The sequence below is a fragment of the Anser brachyrhynchus genome, assembly GCF_964034855.1.
Source record: "Anser brachyrhynchus genome assembly, chromosome: 2".
In the NCBI taxonomy this organism is placed as follows: Eukaryota; Metazoa; Chordata; class Aves; order Anseriformes; family Anatidae; genus Anser; species Anser brachyrhynchus.
In genome coordinates, this window is record NC_137695.1 from 22351898 (window position 1) to 22370820 (window position 18923).

The window sequence follows — 18923 nt, forward strand, 5'->3', positions numbered from 1 at the left end:
CCACCCTTTTATATTTCTGAATTTTTTACTTATTGACATGGATTTTATTTGCTTTGTAAGTTCTCTTGGGTCTCCTCTCCACCCTTGAGCGTACCAATGTCCTTTTCCTTCATCCTTCCCCAGCTAGACCCACTCACTTTGCCTCGTGTTATGACTCAACATGTCATGCATAGCTGCAGTGTTGTTTGCCTGTTCTTTGAGCTTCTTCCTCTGGTTTCTGCCCTTATTTATTATTTCTTCTTAAATATTTCTACTGTAAATTATTTTCTATGGGAAACACGTGAAAATCTTTTTTTTCCTGCAATGTTTTCCATTGCACAGTTATTATGTGAGCAAAATGGAAGGGGCAGATATTCATGTCTGCTGCTTCTTGGCTGTATTGCACTTCCAAAAAGCCCAGTGCGTTTTTCAATTCTGCTCTATGATTTCACACGTGAAGATGAGCAGAACAGGTCTAGGTTCAGCCAAAGTAGTTTTAAGCCCGTAACTGTAACCCGTGGTGTAACTGCTCTGAGCTCCCTCTAGAGTAAATGGACGGTGTGCACAGAGAGCAGTCCGGGCCACCAAAAAGCACGTTCACCGTCCGCTCCCTGAATTTAGGTGGTTCCAGTTTCTGTACTTTATCAGTTCTCAGAACAGATGAACAGCTCTTCATCTGTTAAATGTGGGTTTGTAGCTTTGTCTTCCTCTGGTCTTTTATATGTCTTGATTATATTCTGTAGAAAGCCTAGGGTCTTTGAGAAGGTGCCACCATGCATAAGGAAGAAATATTTGCTTTCTGTCTGTGTACCAGTCTTTCTATCTGGAGAGTGTGTCTTACATCAAACAAATTTGTTTCTTTGAAGGAAAGTAGAAGAAAAGAAATCATGAACTTATAGAAATTCCTGTATTTTTTGCCCTGATAGTTAAGCAGTATTCTAGCTGATGGTATGCCAGAAGAGCAGGTCAGCAAGAGTTTCAGTTATTTGCAGACTCCGTGAAGATATGGCTCAAAAGACATCACTTACAGCACAAGGCACTGAAAAGGGGTGGGAGAAATAGTTACTAGTTCTCAGTACCTTGATTAAGTAAATGTTATTTTTCTTTCCTGTTGCAGTATAACAACTAGTACAGAGGATTGTAGAAAAGTACACTTCTGGGAGCTAGAGAGAAGGTTATGACTTGCTTTATTCCAAATGCTGGCAGAAACAATATTCCAAGAGAGGGCAGCTAGAACCCCCCTGTACAGGGAGGCTCTCATGGCTGAGAAGATAAAAAAATAATTTTTTTGTCATGTGCTTTTGCAAAATGCAGGACACATTTCAGCAAGGCGGCAATGAATCATGCAGTTATGTTCATTGTGTAAAGGGAAGAGAAAAGCAAATTGCAGCTACACACGATATAAAGGAAAACTTGGCTTTTAAGTCAGCGGATGCATCATTTTCCTTTACTCACACAGCCACAGAAATGCATTTCTCAGATGTTTTCAAAATAACTTTAAGAAGCTGCAGAGAGACACAACTTTCCTGAACTAGTGTGTGAATGTTGTGGTTTCTGATCAGGACTCAAGACTGAAATCCTCCCTGAAAACCAGTTTAAGCTAATAAATGGGAGGTGAGCAAATATGATGGAGCATAGATAAAATATCCATGTGCAACTGCTCCTACTTAACTTACAGCAGCAACTCTTAGGAGTTGTGGCAGCTTGGCAGCTACATCTTGCTTGGATCAGTTTTTTAGCAAGTATAAAGGCTAGGAATTTTTTTTATTTGTTTTTTTTCGAAGGAGGAGACACTACTATTCTTCAAGCAAGCTGCCCAGAAACAGCAAATACACTTGATTTAGAAAATATTCCTCTGACTTCATGCTCTTCTCCCAGTATTACCAAAGAAAGACTTCTTTCTTCCAGAAAGCTCTTGGAATGAAATGTCTGCTTAGTCTCTGACATTACTCATTCTTAATATCCTCCCTAGTGAGAAAGCTTAACTATTAGAGTCTCATAACAGTCCATGTGTCAATGTTCAGATCCTCAGCTGTGCAGAGCAGCACAGATCATCAAAACCAAAAGTTTGCATGAACTGTAATATGGCCCTCTCTCTGTTCTCTGTCAGAGAGCAATGCTTATTCTCAACTCTAGCTTTCAGATAAAATCCTCTCACTAATGTCCAGGGAAGGACAGAACCTTGATTCCTACGGGTTATTTCCTTAGTCATTGCTTTTTTTTTACCACATTCCATGGCTTGTGGTTTTTAACTCCAGGCAATCTGGTTTATATACAAAATATATGTACAGTGGAAGAATAAACATTGCACAGTACGTATTAAAGAGCTTACTGTGGCGAGATGCAAAGAGAGAAGAAAAGGTTGAATGAATGGATATCATGGCTCTCTTTACAAGGTAATCATTTGTATAGGCATTGCAGTACACTTAATACTCTGTCACAAGGTCCCACACAGCTTGCTAGTGTTATATGCCCAAGGGCAAATGTTTAATTCATGAATACTGCATTGGCTAAGTAGGATATGCCAGTGGATTAAACAGGAGTTTTGTCCTTTGTTGCTTGGCTCTGAGGTTTATTTGAGATAGGCCGCCTTTTTCCCAGCTGACGTTTTTGTACATTTTTTTCTCTAATGTGCTCAGGGTCATTTCAATACTGGAAGCAGAAACATTGCATTGTGTTATACAGTCTAGCTGATTTTTTTTTTTTAATTAATCAGTGCTACATTGCACAGGTTTGCTGGGATGTGAGGCATTTGAAAGCAAAGGAAGAAAATATTGATAAAAAGTAGATTTTCTTCTAACCCAATGCCATTATTTTGCTCTAAGTGGGGTTTCATATATATATAATAAATACATATATACATATATAATATATACATATATATATAATATACATACAGATATATATACATATATATATATAGCTTTTAACATCCGAGCAACTATCTTTCAGTAGTGTCATTATCTCACTTTTTTTTTCAATTTTGCTATAGGAAGCTGGTCACGGGTTATACTAAATGGTGTGCTTGCAGTCATGTAGGACATTAATGCTGAAACAGGAATTTAAGTCAACTCTTGCTGCTGCCCATTGGCCCAAAAGCTTTTACTCTGTGGGGCATGCAACTGTGCTGATGCCTCCAGTGCTCATCACTGAGGGTGGCCCATGGCTCCAAACACAGTGAATCACATCTGCTGGAGCGCTACAAAAGATTAGTGGGACACTCTGAGCCATGTTTCCCCTCTTGTTGTTGGTGGTTGGTTGGTGGTTATTTTTTGTGTATGTGTGTTTTGTTTTTGTTTTCATAATTTTGATGTCACTTCAGATAAAACTCATTGGTTTTAACTTCACTATTCTTCTCTTCCTGATTTTGAAACAAAGAGGAAGGAAACAAAATTATCAGCTGTAAGGGAAAAAAGAGAAGGAAGGCATTTGTGGTAAAATTAAAAGTGAAGTTTTATAAAACCATCTTTGCTGTCTTTCTCCCTTTTTTTAACTGTTCTTTACCCTCTACCTAGGTAGCACCTCACGTACGTGTGTGTAATTCAGCACACTAAAGCCCTTATAAAGCATAGATATATGGACTCTGATACTTCATGCTGGTTACAAGCATCTAAAAACCATAATACCAGTGTCTACTCTTTTTACATGCAGTCATAGCTCCTACTATTGCACTAGTTGTGTGTCAGAGCCATTTTGGAGGTCTTTATGGTGGCAAGATTTAGGGTTTGTCTGAATAAAAACTACAAAGGAATTCATTTTAGCCATTAATTGATGAAAATAAGTGTATGGGATTATCTGGATTGTTAAGTAGGACTGCCTGCATACCATGTACACGCAGAGGAAAATTGTTGCATGGTGCATTTGCTTTATAAAGGTTACAGTAGCTTCAGCCTGAAATACCTGGATTTTCTGGAAACAGCCACAGAATTAAGGTGCTATGCACAGGTTGTTTGCACTGCTCATACCAGGGCTGTATCAGGATCAAAGCACATGAAACGTAAGATAGAGTATAAAATAAAAGTATTCTCAAAATGCCTATTGAAACTCAGTACTTAACCTTTTCGTGACAGGTGTTTGATGGTCCTAGCAATGAAGCACCTCTTCTTAGAAAACTCTGCGGGACACAGCATCCTACTCCTATCACGTCCTCCAAGAATCTGATGTATGTCCGGCTGCGGTCTGATTCAACCATCCAGCACAGGGGCTTCAGTGCTCGTTTTACTGAAGGTAGTTTCTTAATTTACATAAGCACGTGTTTAAACAATCACCAGTTAGTTTGCATTAGAGACAGTCTTTCAGCACAGCTGATACCGGAAGAGTTGCTTCTGTACATGCATCATACCAGTGTGTATCTTTAACAGCACTGATTTTTTTAAATTATAAACTAAAGAATTTAAAATCTAAGGATCACCTTAGATTCTTTGATTGGGAAAAAATTGCTTTTATAGAAAGCCATCCAGGATATGTCAGATGCTTCTTATTCCTCTTCCCTTGAGGGCCACCTACCCATAACTATCTTGAGAAAAACATGCAACTGGCAGTTTCCCCAGACCTACTGGCAAAGTAACATTTTATATGTCTATCCATGCATGTGAATCTGAAAAGGTATAAAGCAATTTTGTGTGGTGCTATTGATGAAGTCCATGGATTCAGGCCTGCAAAACCTGCCAAACATCATGTATCCAATTTGTGGTGGACTAAATGGTATTTTCCATGGTTTCTTTTTTAATACAAAAAAGACTCTAATGTGACAGAACCTTTCATAACATTACATACTATTTGATGATTGATTTTTTTTTCATAATAACTTTGAAAGCATGTTTTCCTCCAGATACAATCATTTAGTTTATGCAGAGAAAATCCATTTCTCTTATTTTTTCTTACGATTTTGTTTCACTATATGTTACTGCTTTGGCACCTAACTCTCCACTCTGCCGTATAAAGCAGCTGTGTGTAAAACTCGGAACTGGGGGTTTTATGATGAGTCAGTATGCTCAGAAATTATGCATGGCAGCATTCAGCACTTAGCCAAAGTTACACAGTCAGTCAAGCTCTTACATATGTGCAACATTTCACACAAATGCTGGTTTGTTGATGCACCTCACAAAAGGATAATGCCAATGGAATGGGATGCTTTCCTTGGACACTGGAAATTTCTGGAGAGTTCTTACTATTTTTTTCCTGTCTAGTTTCCAACACAGGGAAATAATCAGAGAAATAGGTGTATGATTGGGCTACCCTGAAAACAAGTTATTTTGGCCCCAAGATTGTTCTTCTTGGCTATTAGGTACGGATAAAGATGAGGTTTGCTACTAATTCATTCTGGCTTCGCAGATGGTCAGCCAGATGCAGCATCACCTGTGGAGCCAGGTCAAGAAAGTACACTAGTACTGGGAGCTAGTCCTTAAGCCTCTTTTTCTACAACTTGCTGTCTTGAATTTTATCCTTATTTCAAATTGCAATAGGATGTTATATTTTATGTATCTTTGCCATGCAATCTAAGATATATGTTTTATATATACAAATAATTATCTATGTGTATATATGTGTATGTGTTTCATTCTAAAGCATGCGGAAGTTTCATAGAGTCAGATTCAGTTGGGGCAGCAATTTCCTCTCCTCTGTATCCTGCCAAATACCCAAACAATCAGAACTGCAGCTGGATTATTCAAGCTCAGGAACCATGTAAGTAAAAACATCTTTTATAGTTAGCTTGGATGACTAATATCCTCATCTTCTTTTCTATAGTAACAATAGAAAATTCCTCCTTTATTTCTCTAGGAAGTTCTGTATCCTGATAGTTGGAGAGAGTGTAGCTCTCATAATCTGTCCTAAATCAGATTTTACTGTAAAAGGTTTAGGGTACTGTGAGGTAAACAGTTGACAGCTTTGTCATTGTAGGTGAATTACTGTGACTCAAGTGTTGAAATTATAAATGGTGTTGAACATTAAGTGAAGTTGGATTCATCCATGAGAAAATCTAGGAGTTTTATGTAATTAAAGCACTTGTGTTCAGCTGAGATTACTTTGGTCTGTATTTTTCATACTAGCGTTGTTACATCAAATCTATACTGTTAACAAACAAATTAAAAAACATAAATAATGAGAAAAGGTATGGAGGAATTTCAATTTAAAATGCAAATCAAAAAGAATACAAATAGACTGGTTTCATGTGTATAGATATACCTTCAGTTGTGCCTGTCAAATTTTAAACAAATTTGACTGATAGTAAAGCACCAAGCATTTTCCATCAGATACTAGTATTACCTTTAATGCTCAGTATTTCCTTTACATTGTATAAGTTTCCTTAAAAATATGTACAGTTGGGTCATAGTATCCTGGTAACATGATTTAAAAGTGAATGTTTATTTTAATAGCAACTAGTGAACATGAGTTGTTCGTATGGTATCTAGCCATTGTTATAAATCTGGTTGGAACTTTCTATGATTTTAATAAGTTTATTTTATTTAGTTGTAGAATAAAGGTCAATCTGCCAAAGAAAACACTAAACCAAAAATCAGGCGATAAGCAATACTTTTTTAAAGCATAGTTTCTTATACAAGTACATGAAAAGGACATCAACAAAACTGTTCCCCGCCTATATAAAATTTATTTTTAAAGGCAATCTTTTCCCGGACCCAGGTTGAAAACTCAGACATAACTGTTGTCTCCTGATTTACATCAGCATGAGAGATCAGAAAAATCCTTCCTAAAAAATAGCCTATCTATGCAGTGACCTCATCCGTGTGTCGGTGGGACCAGTACATCCCACACATTCCAGGTACACGTGGTGGTGTCATGCCAGTCGCAGTGTTACAGGGCACAGACACAAAATAGATTTAGCCAATGGCAAACCAGGGCAGAGAGCTCTTGCTCTGCTTTTACTGAGAACGCCAACAAGTCTCCTGCTCTTACCCCCCGCTGTGTTTTTACTTTTTACTTTGTATCCCGAGGACCTGCATTGATAGCTGTAATTGATTGACTGGACCAGGGCACAAAGAGTGCCCAACACGCGGATTACGCGGTTGAATGCCGGTCCGTGGCACCCTGCTGAACGCAGCGCCTGGGTCCATGTCTGTCATCTCAGCTTATTCTAGCTAATTAATTGTAGCCCAGTGAGAAGCAAAATATTTATGTCAAATTCAGACTTGCTCAATGTGGGAGAAAGCTTAGTTATGACCTAAACCATAAACCCCTCTTTCTGACCCGCTTGCACTGCACAGGTGCACTGAGGCTAGGACTAACTATTGTCACAAACTGGCATTGAGAAAAGCCCCTATTCTTCCTGTTGTGACTTCACCTTCGTTCCTGTTGGACAAGCAAAAGCAATGTGAGAGTCAAAAATACCCTGAGTCAGAAATCCTCTTTTTCAGGATGTAGCCTGCAGTCTGAGGGTGTGGAAAATCCAATTCCAGACAAATATAGCTGAGGGTAGTTAATGATCCTTTAACCAGTCCAATTGATGTATGTGGAATGTTACAAAACGATGAAAGTCCAGCTCTTTCTAAGCCTGGAGCAGGGCAGCGTCAGTTCACATTTTGTCCAAATCTATTGTATAGATCACAAAGGGACAGAAGGTCACAGACGTGTAGAAATAAGTTTTGTTTCTGAATGTGTGAAAATTTTCCATGCTGTATTTGCAGACATTTTCAGTATATAATGAAGTTGTTCAGATGTTTGCGAATTTAGGTTCATGTCTATATGTATAATCCCATGCTTCTAATACTAATTGTGTTAGAAAGTACTGAAACATGAAGAGATTTACCAGGACCTTTGCAGTAAGGATTAATGCACTTCCATGAAATTCACTCCACCTACCAAGTATGAAACTAGTTCAAATGTTATGCTTTATGGGGACTGATTGACTTCGGAAAAGACAGTACATTTGTTTACGTGTAGTTTTTTCTTCACTAAATGCCAAACACCTTTTAAAGTTTTTCTCTTTGCTGTTGCCAGTCAACCACATCACACTCTCCTTCACTGATTTTGCTATTGAAAGCAATACACAAAACTGTACGAAGGATTTTGTGGAGATTTTGGATGGGAATAACTATGAGGCTCCTCTTCGAGGTACTGTACCATTGTCTTGTTTATTTCATATATAGGATTGCACCCAAAGTAAGCAGGTCTTTGTGAGTGTCTTCCTGCTTCAAGGATTTATTTATTTTTTCCAGTGGCCAGGGTAGTCAGAGGAGACTGTGGGCGGAGGGATAAGTCGTCACTGAGAACAGCATGGTCCTCTCAGGCTCTGACTGTACCCTTCTGCTCGCTTGCAATGTAGAGTTGACTCCTGCTGCCTTTTCCTTCCTCTTCAGCAGAACAATATGGGGAATCAAGCAATTCAGTTTAAATTGAATTCCAGGTTAACAGTACAGGAACATAACGGATTGCTAGCCCAACTCAAGGGCTCTACAAACTCTTCAGAAGGGATAGGCTAGGAAGGAGAGGCAGGGGGGTAGCCCAGGATGTTAGGGAGGATTGTCACTGCAACTGCCTCAAAGGAGGTTGTAGCAGGGTGGGGTGCGGTCTCTTTGCCAGAGCTACAAGCGATAGGACAAGAGGAAATGCCCTCAAGTTGTACCAGGAGAGGTTTAGGTTGAATATTTGGAGAAATTTCTTTACTGAAAGGGCTGTGCTGCATTGGAATAGGCTGCCCAGGGAAGCGGTTGAGTCACCATTGCTGGAGGTCTTTAAAAGACGTTTAGATGTAGAGCTTAGTGATATGGTTTAGTGGAGGACTTGTTAGTGTTAGGTCAGAGCTTGGACTAGATCTTAGAGGTCTTTTCCGACCTGAATCATTCTATGATTCTGTAATGTAACTCCCACTGTAGAGTCCATACTAAACATAGGTGAAGAAAGCTGCAGATTTCTGGGAGCACAAAATGGATAGATGGATTTTCCTCAAGCCCTGGAAAGCCTGACTTTCTGCTTGTTCCTGATTTTTCTACAGCATTCTCCCTGCATGTCTTCCCAGAGCCATCACTTTCGAGTGGCAGGAGCAGCCTGGAACAACAAAATGCAGTGCTTACACTGCTAGGAAGTCATGAGACAGACCTGGCCACAGACATCCCCAGCGTTGTCACAAATTCCCTCCTGGCAAATTCAGAATGCACATGATAGATTCTGTTCTCCCTTATACTACTTTTGTATATAATCTCTTGGCAGGAGTGGTGTTGCACTCAAAATAAATGGCTTGTAACAGTGAGCAGAAGTCATTTTTTTGCCACCTACCCTTAGCATTCACCTGGCAAGGGGACAAGGACGCGATCTGCTACCTTTCTTTTTCCTTTCAGATGCCTTTCTGCTAAATCATGATTCATATTCCTAATCTCCATGTTACAGTCCATTACAGGCGAACTGGTGTGTTATTTCTCACTTGTTGTTTTCATCATAAACAGAGAAATGGGAGCTACTGGCAGATGTATTTGTTGGGATAATTTTGTAAATTTAATAAGGCTGTAATTTCTGGATAGAGTGAATGCAAAAGAGTTCAGTGACAGGATAGACAGTGACTTAACTAAGGTGCTTGGGGTGCAGGAGGTCCAGGTTCAAATTCTTCCTCAGTTTAAAAAAAGAAAAAGTCTACCAGAGTTGAGTTCTTCGCTAATAAAACGGGCATTTCATTTTTATGTAGATTTAACTGACAACTACAATTGTAAGCAAAAAATTTTACTTTTGGCTGCTCTCAGGCATTAACCCCAAATGTTACATTATCAATAGTAATACATGCAAACACTGCTTTTTTCCTCTCTGGATTGTTCTCTTTTAGGCCGTTACTGTGGCACAACCATGCCACATCCTATCACTTCTTTTGGTAATGCCTTGGTAGTCAACTTCATCTCCAACAACAACGTTACTGCCAGGGGCTTCCATGCCACCTATGCTGCGTCATCATCATGTAAGTCCATATGGCAGGTGCTGCTGGCTTATGCCTCTTATTTTTAAGAAAAAGACCAGATCTTGTATCCTTTTGGCTCTCTGACATTCCCTCTTTTAAATTCTTCTGTTGCCTTCCCTCTTTTTGGATAAGGTCTCAATAAGGGTATCAACAAGCTAAAGAACAAAGAGACAAGGCGAAATGCTTTCTTGATTAGCAAATGCTCTGGCTCCATCAAGGTATTTTTTCTATGTCATCTTTCTCAAGCCTCTGCTGTCTCCTTCTTGTTGCAGCCTGCGGAGGTACTTTCCACATGGACAGAGGAGCTTTCAACAGCCCTGGCTATCCCGAGTCATATCCGCTCAACACCGAGTGTGTCTGGACAATTCTCAGCTCCCCAGGCAACCGGCTACAGCTGTCCTTCATGTAAATGCATTGCCAGGGGTTATTATTCAACACTTTAACAGAGCTGAAGGAAGGATGCTCTGTGTTTATTAGGAAATGTAATTACCAGATGATAAAGCTGAAACATGCTTTTATAGTCACTTGGAAAGAGAACACAGCAGTGGTTGGTGTCAGCTGGTATTCTCCCATCTTAGTCATTGTTTATTATATTAAGGCATATACGGTGTGATATAAATAGGTGATTTATTGTTTGAACAACATGGGATGCTGGAGAAGCTAGTTTTCACTCACGTATAAACAAGAAGAGGAAATTTAGTGTTATTGTACCTTTTCTTTACAAAGGAAACTCCTACTATTTCCTTACTACAAGATTCATCATAGTGTTTATTATATAGCTAAGTCATATAAAGAGCCCAAGTACTCCACAGATTGTAGGGTTAGAATTGATATTAAAGTCTTCAAATTTTTTCCAACCATAAGGACAATTACAGCAATGAAGGTACAACAGGGACCAGGATAGTATCCTAAGGAAATTTTCCCTTCAGCAAAGTAACTTTCCTTTGAAGACCTCAGACAGGAAAGTTATGTGTGATCCACAGAACAATATGGAGTCCTTTACCAGAGTAGTTAGGTTGTCCTTTGCCCGTCATATGGATTTCTGAGCTTCTCTGTTTCCCAGCATCAAAGAGTGGCTGATGCCAAGAAACAGAGCACTGACCCTTAGTAAACCTTATCAGGGATCAGCAGAAATAGAAAGGTCTGAAATTTGCATTTACAGTTATCAGGACAAAAGGAAAACTTACCCAATAACATGTTGACCGCATAAGGTACAATTTGTTAGACACATGCTGATTCACTAACGCAATGAAAAGGACATTATATTCCTCCTTTACTCAGTGAAGCACAGAATAAGCACTACAGCCTGAAAACCTTTTCTAAAATATTCGCTACAAAATAATGAATAACAGCTTTTCAGAACAAAAACAGAAATCTAGTGTGAAGCAGAAACTATCAGCAGAACATATATTTAGATAGATAAAGTGATACTTAGTAGATGTAGACACTTTTTTTTTTTTTAAAGTTACACATAGCTGAAAAGCAAGCTGAAAATACTGGAAAGCATGGAGTCGTTGTGTGAGAAAGCAGTATTTATTTAATTTAATATTAGGTTTTTATAAAGTTTTGTTGGCATGAGGTATTCATTTTCTTCAGCTCAGTCTGAACAGAAATGCCTGTCTTGCAATTTGAGGTTTAGCTTTAAATTAGTCTGAAGTATATCCAGATGAGTGGTTGGAACCATTCCACAGCATCTGTACCCTGAACACATATGGCTGTATTCAGGACTGGAGGGGAGGAGTTGTTACCAGAAAATCAGAAAGCACAAATGTTTTGGAGCGTTTGTTATAAGAAGCCTCACTGGAATCTTTGCTGGATATTCACAGCCAGCTTCTGGAAAGTATTTTGGATTGAATCAAAGCACTTCACTTAGAATAATAGATAATGTTTTTTAGAATATTATTTAGCATTCTGCTCAGTACAATAATCAAGAATTTAGAATTTGATGTCTAAGTCCCATTCCTGTTCTAAGGTAAAAATTGTTTTAGAAGAGTTAAGAGTATTTATTTATTTATTTATTTATTTTCAGAACTGGCCATGTGAAATGCAGAGAGGGCATAGAGGCAATATTTCATAATTCTGGAGAAAATGCTAAGGGACTTTGGGGCTTTGAGGTGTCAACTACAAATGAATCTAGGCCTCTGGAAATTATTTTCTCACCAGACAGTGTACTGAAATAATATTCAAATGTAGGGGATGCAAACTGATTTTAAGGCTAAAAGTATTTTCTGCATCCAATAGGTTTTAAATTCTGACCTGGGCTTATATTAAAAATTTCTTTAATATTTCAGGGGCTTTCTGTGTTTCATGGTTGTTGGAGAACCAACAAATATTAAAAACTTGAGAACTCTTAAGATTGAATTTAAAAAGTTTGGGAACTCTTTACAAATTTTAACTTTACAAACTACAGCTCTGTCATAAAATAAGAGGCCAGAAAGGAGCAAGCCCTGTATCAGCAACACAAGGTAAAGAGCAGGAACTTCTGGGTTCTGCAGGGTTGCTGTGCTCTTAGCTGTTATGGCAGGATAATAGCTGCAGGAGGATTTGTAGCCTGGCAGGGGAAACGCTGAAATATATTTCAGTTATATGTCTGCTAATGCTCTTCTACTGCTATTGAAACAGAGCATTTCAGGTGGAACTTAGTAATGGCTGCACCAAAGATTACCTGGAAATTCGCGAACAGAATGCTACAGGCAGGCTGGCAGGACGATTCTGTGGAGACTCCTTACCTTCAAATTACACATCTACTGTTGGACATATCCTGTGGGTTAAATTTGTCTCAGACAGCTCAGGCACTGGTGTTGGCTTCAGGGCCACGTTCTCTCACTGTAAGTAAATGCTATTTAATTGAAAACTATCGTTCGTTTGTAATGCTTCCAAAATGATTCAAAAAACTGAATGTTTGGCCCTGGAAAGACTATTAGAAGATGTTCATTGATGTCAGCAAGGCTGTGAATTTGCTTAAAAATATATTATAAAATATCTACAAAACTTGTGCGTATGCAAATGTGTCAAGTATTACATAATCAGATGAATTAGACATGAAATTCTATCCTTTAAAATGATCATAACAATATTTTTTCGAATTGATCATATTATCCTTTCAGAAACAAAAAAACTCCATGGATTGAGAAAATAAAATGTTCTCCATTTCACTGACTCTTTTCTAACAGTTTATCACCTGGTTTTCAGATTCTCCCTTCAGCAGTATTGTGAAGTACTGTGAAGATAGGAATAAGAACTATATGCTACAAAATTAATTTTAGCCCAAGTTAACAAGTAGTCTGTTGGAGTTTAAAATATCTGACCATATATCTGTGCTACATGAGAGAAAGCAATCATAGCCAATGTTTTTTTTGCCATTTATTAAGCAATTAACAAATTAAGAAAAAAGCATTTATTTCCCAGCTTTTCATTTTGCTTTTTTGAGTACAACAGTGTCCATCTTCTGGTTTGTATCTAGATAACATTAAACAAATAGCAGAATTAGAAGAAAAGGAAATGATGCCAGTTCATAGATTCAAAGCCGCAAGGAACCATTGCAAACATCAGTACAACTCACTGCATGAACAGGCTGCTGAAGCCAGACATCCACAGCAATTCTGACTAAGCCAGCTAAACTTCTAACCATCTTCCTTTATGACTTTATGACTTTTACTACTCGTTTTCGAATGGAATTATTGTTAGGTCAGAGCTCAGTAGAATCAAACCCGTTTTTCACCAGAACACACAAAAGCATTAAAAAAAAAATCCCAACATTTTCTTATTTAATGCTTCTTGGGAAGAAACAAACATGATGTAGGCAAGGTGAGGAGGGAATTTAGCTATGCCATGTTCCCATCTTTCCTAGATGTAGAGCTACATGGCTCAAATGGGTAATTTCCTTCAGATAAGGGCACACTGCATCCCTCACAACAAGAAAATAATTAGGTGTGTGCTCTAGGACTGAGACAGAAATCTATGCCTTCCAGCACTGTCTAGCCCTAAGTAAATTAAATAAGAAGGGCTAAAATGAAAGCTTTATTCCAGAATGGGCCCCAATGCTTCTTTTAATCTATGTGAAGAAGAGATTAGTTATCTCTTGCTTGTTTTTCAGTGTACGGAAATGACATTGTGGGAAACAGAGGACAAATAGCTTCACCACAGTGGCCAAGAAGCTACCCTCACAATTCTGATTACCAGTGGCGGATAAGTGCCAATGCTTCACAAGTTATCCATGGCCGTATCCTGGAGATGGATATTGAAAATCATCACAGATGCCGTTACGACAAGCTAAAGGTGATTTTATTGTAAGAAATTCTTTAATTTCATTTAGCTTTGATAAAAATGATGAACAAAGACACCTACAAGATGAATTTCCGAGGATCTGGTTGGGACTCATTGGCTTTGCCATGCCCTCTTTTCAATAATTATTAGGTATAGGAAGGGATACATACTCTATGGCTCCCTAACAGTTATTTCCAAGCTGTAAGTTTGAAATTTATTAAAAATAATTCCATAATGGACATCTCAATACCTATAAAATAAGGTTATTTTAAAAGCCTGCAGAGAACAATCCTTTTCTTGCACCTGTTTTGATCTCTGGATCAATAATGTGCTGTTGGCAGTAGGAAGTTACCTCTTTCTTCTTGTTTATTGTTTTTCTATAATACAGACAAGCTTTTTCAGGCTGAAAAACACAGTAAGCATGATGCTAGGCAAAATGGAGTAGTAGAGGTAAAAACTTCTTTCTAAACTTAAGCACAACTACTTAGTTAAATAAAGTTTGTTGTTTTGTGTTTTTGTTGTTGTTTGTTTGTTTTTTAAACCAGTTGACAATAATTATCCTTTGCTTTCACCTTTTGGAACAAGAAAGTTAATACTAGTTTAACATATTTAATACTCATTTCCTTGTTAATCCACTGACATCAAAATTTAATATTAGTTCATAAAGGAAATGTAGCTTTTTCCTTCGTCTCATGTCAGATGTTAATGGTATCTTATTTCTTTTAATTCAGCCTGGCTTTTTGTCTGTCCATCTAAAAGCAAAAGTAGTTTCTTACATCAGCTAGACATCCAGTGGGTGACTCAAGGATCAGATTTTCAATGTTATAATAATATTTATTTATATTTCCCAGTTTACTTGGCTTTTTTTTTTTTTTGGGGGGGGGGGAGGAGGACAAGAACAAAAATAGATTTGAAAGGTAGCAAAAGAGAAACATCTTTTAACTACCAAGAATTTGGCTTATTAATACATAAAATAGAAATACATTATTACATACTTATTTGATAGAATTTAAAATATAAGTATTCCTCAGGAGAAAAAAAAAAAAAAAAAGAAAACAATACCTTTTTATCTGTAGATCATATCACTTTTCCCTCAGCAAGGAACAAGATTGTGCCAGTGGACTTTTTTTTCAAATGGGATGCCAGTCATTGTACCCAAAGAGCAACCCTGTGATGGGGAATGAGCTGAGATTGATGGGTTCTGTTCAGATCCTTCTTCTATGAAAGCTTCATAAATAACACTGTATAATGGAAGAGATTTTGTTCTCTTTTTATAAGAGGGGCTTCTCTCTAACTGGGATTTGCTGAAAGATCATCCAAATCCTTCTTGCTCATTTAAAGAGGGTAATTTTCTCCTTGGAAACTTGCTGGCTATGAGGAGAATGAAATCTGCCTCTGTGAAGAGTAACATTTTCACTGTCTTTTTCTCATTGCAGGTTTATGATGGGCCCACCATCTATTCTCGACCTCTTGCAACATACTGTGGTGCAGATCCTGCTTCTTTTGCATCCTCTGGCAGCTCAATGACAATCCAGTTCCAGTCAGATTCATCTGTGACTGGAAAAGGCTTTCTTTTGGAGTGGTATGCAGTAGATGCTTCTGCTGCTACACACACCATTGCTAGAGGTGAGTTTTCAGTGGATTATGTGGTTAAAAGTGACATAGCCAGTCCTATACTGAGCTTTACTTTAAAAACAAAACAAAACAAAATCCTCCCCACAAGAGGAAGCCCTAGCTCTTAACTGTTTAGCCCTAAGTAAACATTTTATATGCTTTCATGAAAAGGTATTCCTCTTGAAAGACTATTCTTAAATCAGTGGCCATTATAATTTGAAACCTTACACTAGACTGCGTCATGTATTCATAAATAGAATATGCTCAGTATGATCATGTATCTCTTTGAGAAATAATTCCTGGAAGGAGAGGGAGTGTGTTTATTATACTATTAGTTTTCTCTGAGCAAGTTCAACAAGAGAAAGTTAAGACTATCTGGGACATAGTGCAATGCCTTTTTTCTAAATCTAAAGGCAAATTCCTAGGGACAGAGGGACTACTGATCCCTGGGGCTCTGCAGCATAGTAGCAGTATGTAACGGTTTTATGCTCTAGCAGGGCACTGAACCACTATGTATCTCAGCAAGGAGTCCATCTTGCCTTAAATTTACAGCTGAAGGAAAAGCATTTCAGTTTGAAGAGGGTCTAAATTGTTTATATATTACTGGTTGTGTACACACCCTTCCTTTCTGAAGTACAACCTGTGTTAAACTGCGGTAGGACTCTTAGGACATTTTGTAGATATTCCTCATGGTAAAATAGGTCACATCACTACTACACCATGTAGCACAGGAATATATACAGTCCTTATAGGTCTGTATTTTCAGTCTTTTTGTCCCAGTCCAAATCAACGCAATGCTTGAAGAAATGCCTTCCTGTGACTACATACACTATCATTCTGCCCCCGTTCTGCTTAATGACTGTCAAATTATACAGGGGAAATGTTAAATTTAAAAAGAGGATGCTTTCATTCTTGTCTTCTTGTATATCATAGGTGCATGTGGAGGGATTGTAACAACTGAAGAAACACCTTCATTCCTCTTCTCGCCGGGCTGGCCCATGAATTACAGAAATTTTGCTGACTGTGTGTGGCTTATCAGAGCTCCTGGATCCACTGTGGAGTTTAACATCCTGTCTCTGGACATAGAATCTCACAGCTCATGCAACTATGACAAACTTATTATCCGAGATGGTGAGAAGCCAATCTTGCCCTACCCGAATAGCATGAAACGGTAATAGCTAAATAGGTCCCAGCACTGTGAAGTCTCTTGTCCATAGAGCTTAAGTAATCCAGATAGCAATAGGAACAGCATCTACACCAGTAGTCTTCCTCTATGTTGAGACATTCTGCTAGTTTAAACAAAACTAGTAAAGTTTTGCAAAATATTTGTTTGTCCATAAAAATATTTCTCAGTCTGTGAGGGTTTAAAAATATTGAAAAGTACCTGCCTGAAAGTATGAGAGCCACAGTGAACAAAAGGCAAAGTGAAGTGATTTCATTTTAATATTTACATTTCTTCTTTTGATTTCAGGAGACACTAGTCTTTCTCCAGTGCTGGCTATTCTGTGCGGACGAGAACCTCCTGGGCCAATCAGATCAACTGGAGAGACCATGTTCATCCACTTCCTGTCAGATGGCAGTATCACTGGAGCTGGGTTTAATTCCTCGTATTACAAAAGTAAGATTTGTTTCTCTTTTTCCCTAGATAAATGTCTGCCTTGCTGCTAACAACTGGATAAGGAAAGAAAAGACTTGTAATGACATTTTTAGCAGCTGTCTACAATCTATGCCAGTAATCACACAGATCAATTATCCAGGTCTCACAGATATACATTAAAAATCTCTGACTTTGCAGAGGTACAATTTGCTATTTGTCCAGCAAGGTTATGCGGTAAAGCATGATTCAAACAGACTAGTTACTTTTCAGAGGTTAGAAAAAGGTTTCGTAAAAGGTTAGAACAGCTCAGCTGAAGAGTGAAAGAGAAAGAATTCCCAGCTAAGAGAGGGAAGTAAATGACTCAAAGCATAGACACAAAACAGAGAGAGAGAGATGTTGAGAGCTGTGTAAATTCCTGCAGAAATAAGCAATTTGCAAAGGCACTCCTCCCACATGCACTTCGGGCTGGTAACAGATTCCATAATGGTAATGTAACACCAAGGTAGGTGTTACAATAACAATGGGAAGCCAGGAGAACTTTTTATTACTGAAATCTATCTTGACAGTAGGTGACAGTGGTTTAGTCCATGAAGCAGTGAACTCAGACATCATAAGCATTTGCTCATGCCATTGGAGGTCCTTGGCACAGAGGCCGTGCTTACTTTTCTGTTAAGTCTGAGAACTGAGTTTAAGCGTCAAGATGTTTGGTGTGTGTCATCTTGCAATCTACTAGTTTGTATTTGGGAGATCATTCATTGTGTGCATTGCTCTATGGCCTTCAATTCTTCATGTGCTTTTACCTTTCACATCTTCCCTTTAGGAGAGAGGTGTTTTTTTTCCAAATAAACAGTTGACACTAATATTTTCCCTTTCCTTCAACTCCTTTCTCCCAGGTTGTGGAGGCTATTTGCATGCAGACAGGGGTGTGATCACATCACCCCACTACCCTCAAGATTATTCTCCTAATCTGAATTGTTCCTGGCATGTACTGGTAACCTCTGGATTTGTCATTGCTGTCCATTTTGAACACCCTTTCCAGGTTAAGAGTGAGGATGCTTCCTGCAACAATGGAGATTATGTAGAGGTGAGGTTATTGGCTAGGTCCCCGAATCACAGAATGGTTGAGGTTGGAAGGGATCTCTGAGGATTATGTAGTCTAACCCCCCTGCCAAGCAGGATCACCTAGAGCACATTGCACAGGTCTACATCCAGGTGGATTTTGAATATCTCCAGAGAAGGAGACTGCACAGCCTCTCTGGGCAACCCGTTCCAGTGCTCTGTCACCCTCACAGTAAAGAGGTACTTTCTCATATTGAGCTGGAACTTCCTGTGCTTCAGTTTGTGCCAGTTGCCTCTTGTCCTGTCACTGGGCACTACTGAAAAAAGCTTGGCCCCATCATTTTGACGCCCTCCCTTCAGACATTTATACACATTGATAAGACTCCCTCTCAGTCTTCTCTTCTCCAAGCTAAATAGGCCCAGCTCACTCAGCGTCTCCTTGTATGACAAATGCTCCAGTCCCCCAATCATCTTAGTAGACCTAAATGCTCAAAGGTGTTAGAGGTTCTG

General features: G+C 38.6%; 1 protein-coding gene across 1 annotated transcript in view; it reads left to right on the forward strand.

Moving 5' to 3' along the window:
- CUBN (cubilin) overlaps nt 1–18923 on the forward strand; it is a 142519-nt gene that overhangs the window by 74100 nt on the left and 49496 nt on the right. Inside the window, exons 32-42 of the mRNA XM_080581470.1 lie at nt 4050–4206; nt 5548–5664; nt 7936–8049; nt 9749–9877; nt 10150–10282; nt 12500–12705; nt 13974–14155; nt 15580–15769; nt 16691–16888; nt 17229–17375; nt 18248–18438. Coding sequence (XP_080437596.1) covers nt 4050–4206; nt 5548–5664; nt 7936–8049; nt 9749–9877; nt 10150–10282; nt 12500–12705; nt 13974–14155; nt 15580–15769; nt 16691–16888; nt 17229–17375; nt 18248–18438 — 1764 coding nt within the window. The remainder of the gene's footprint in view (nt 1–4049; nt 4207–5547; nt 5665–7935; nt 8050–9748; nt 9878–10149; nt 10283–12499; nt 12706–13973; nt 14156–15579; nt 15770–16690; nt 16889–17228; nt 17376–18247; nt 18439–18923) is intronic.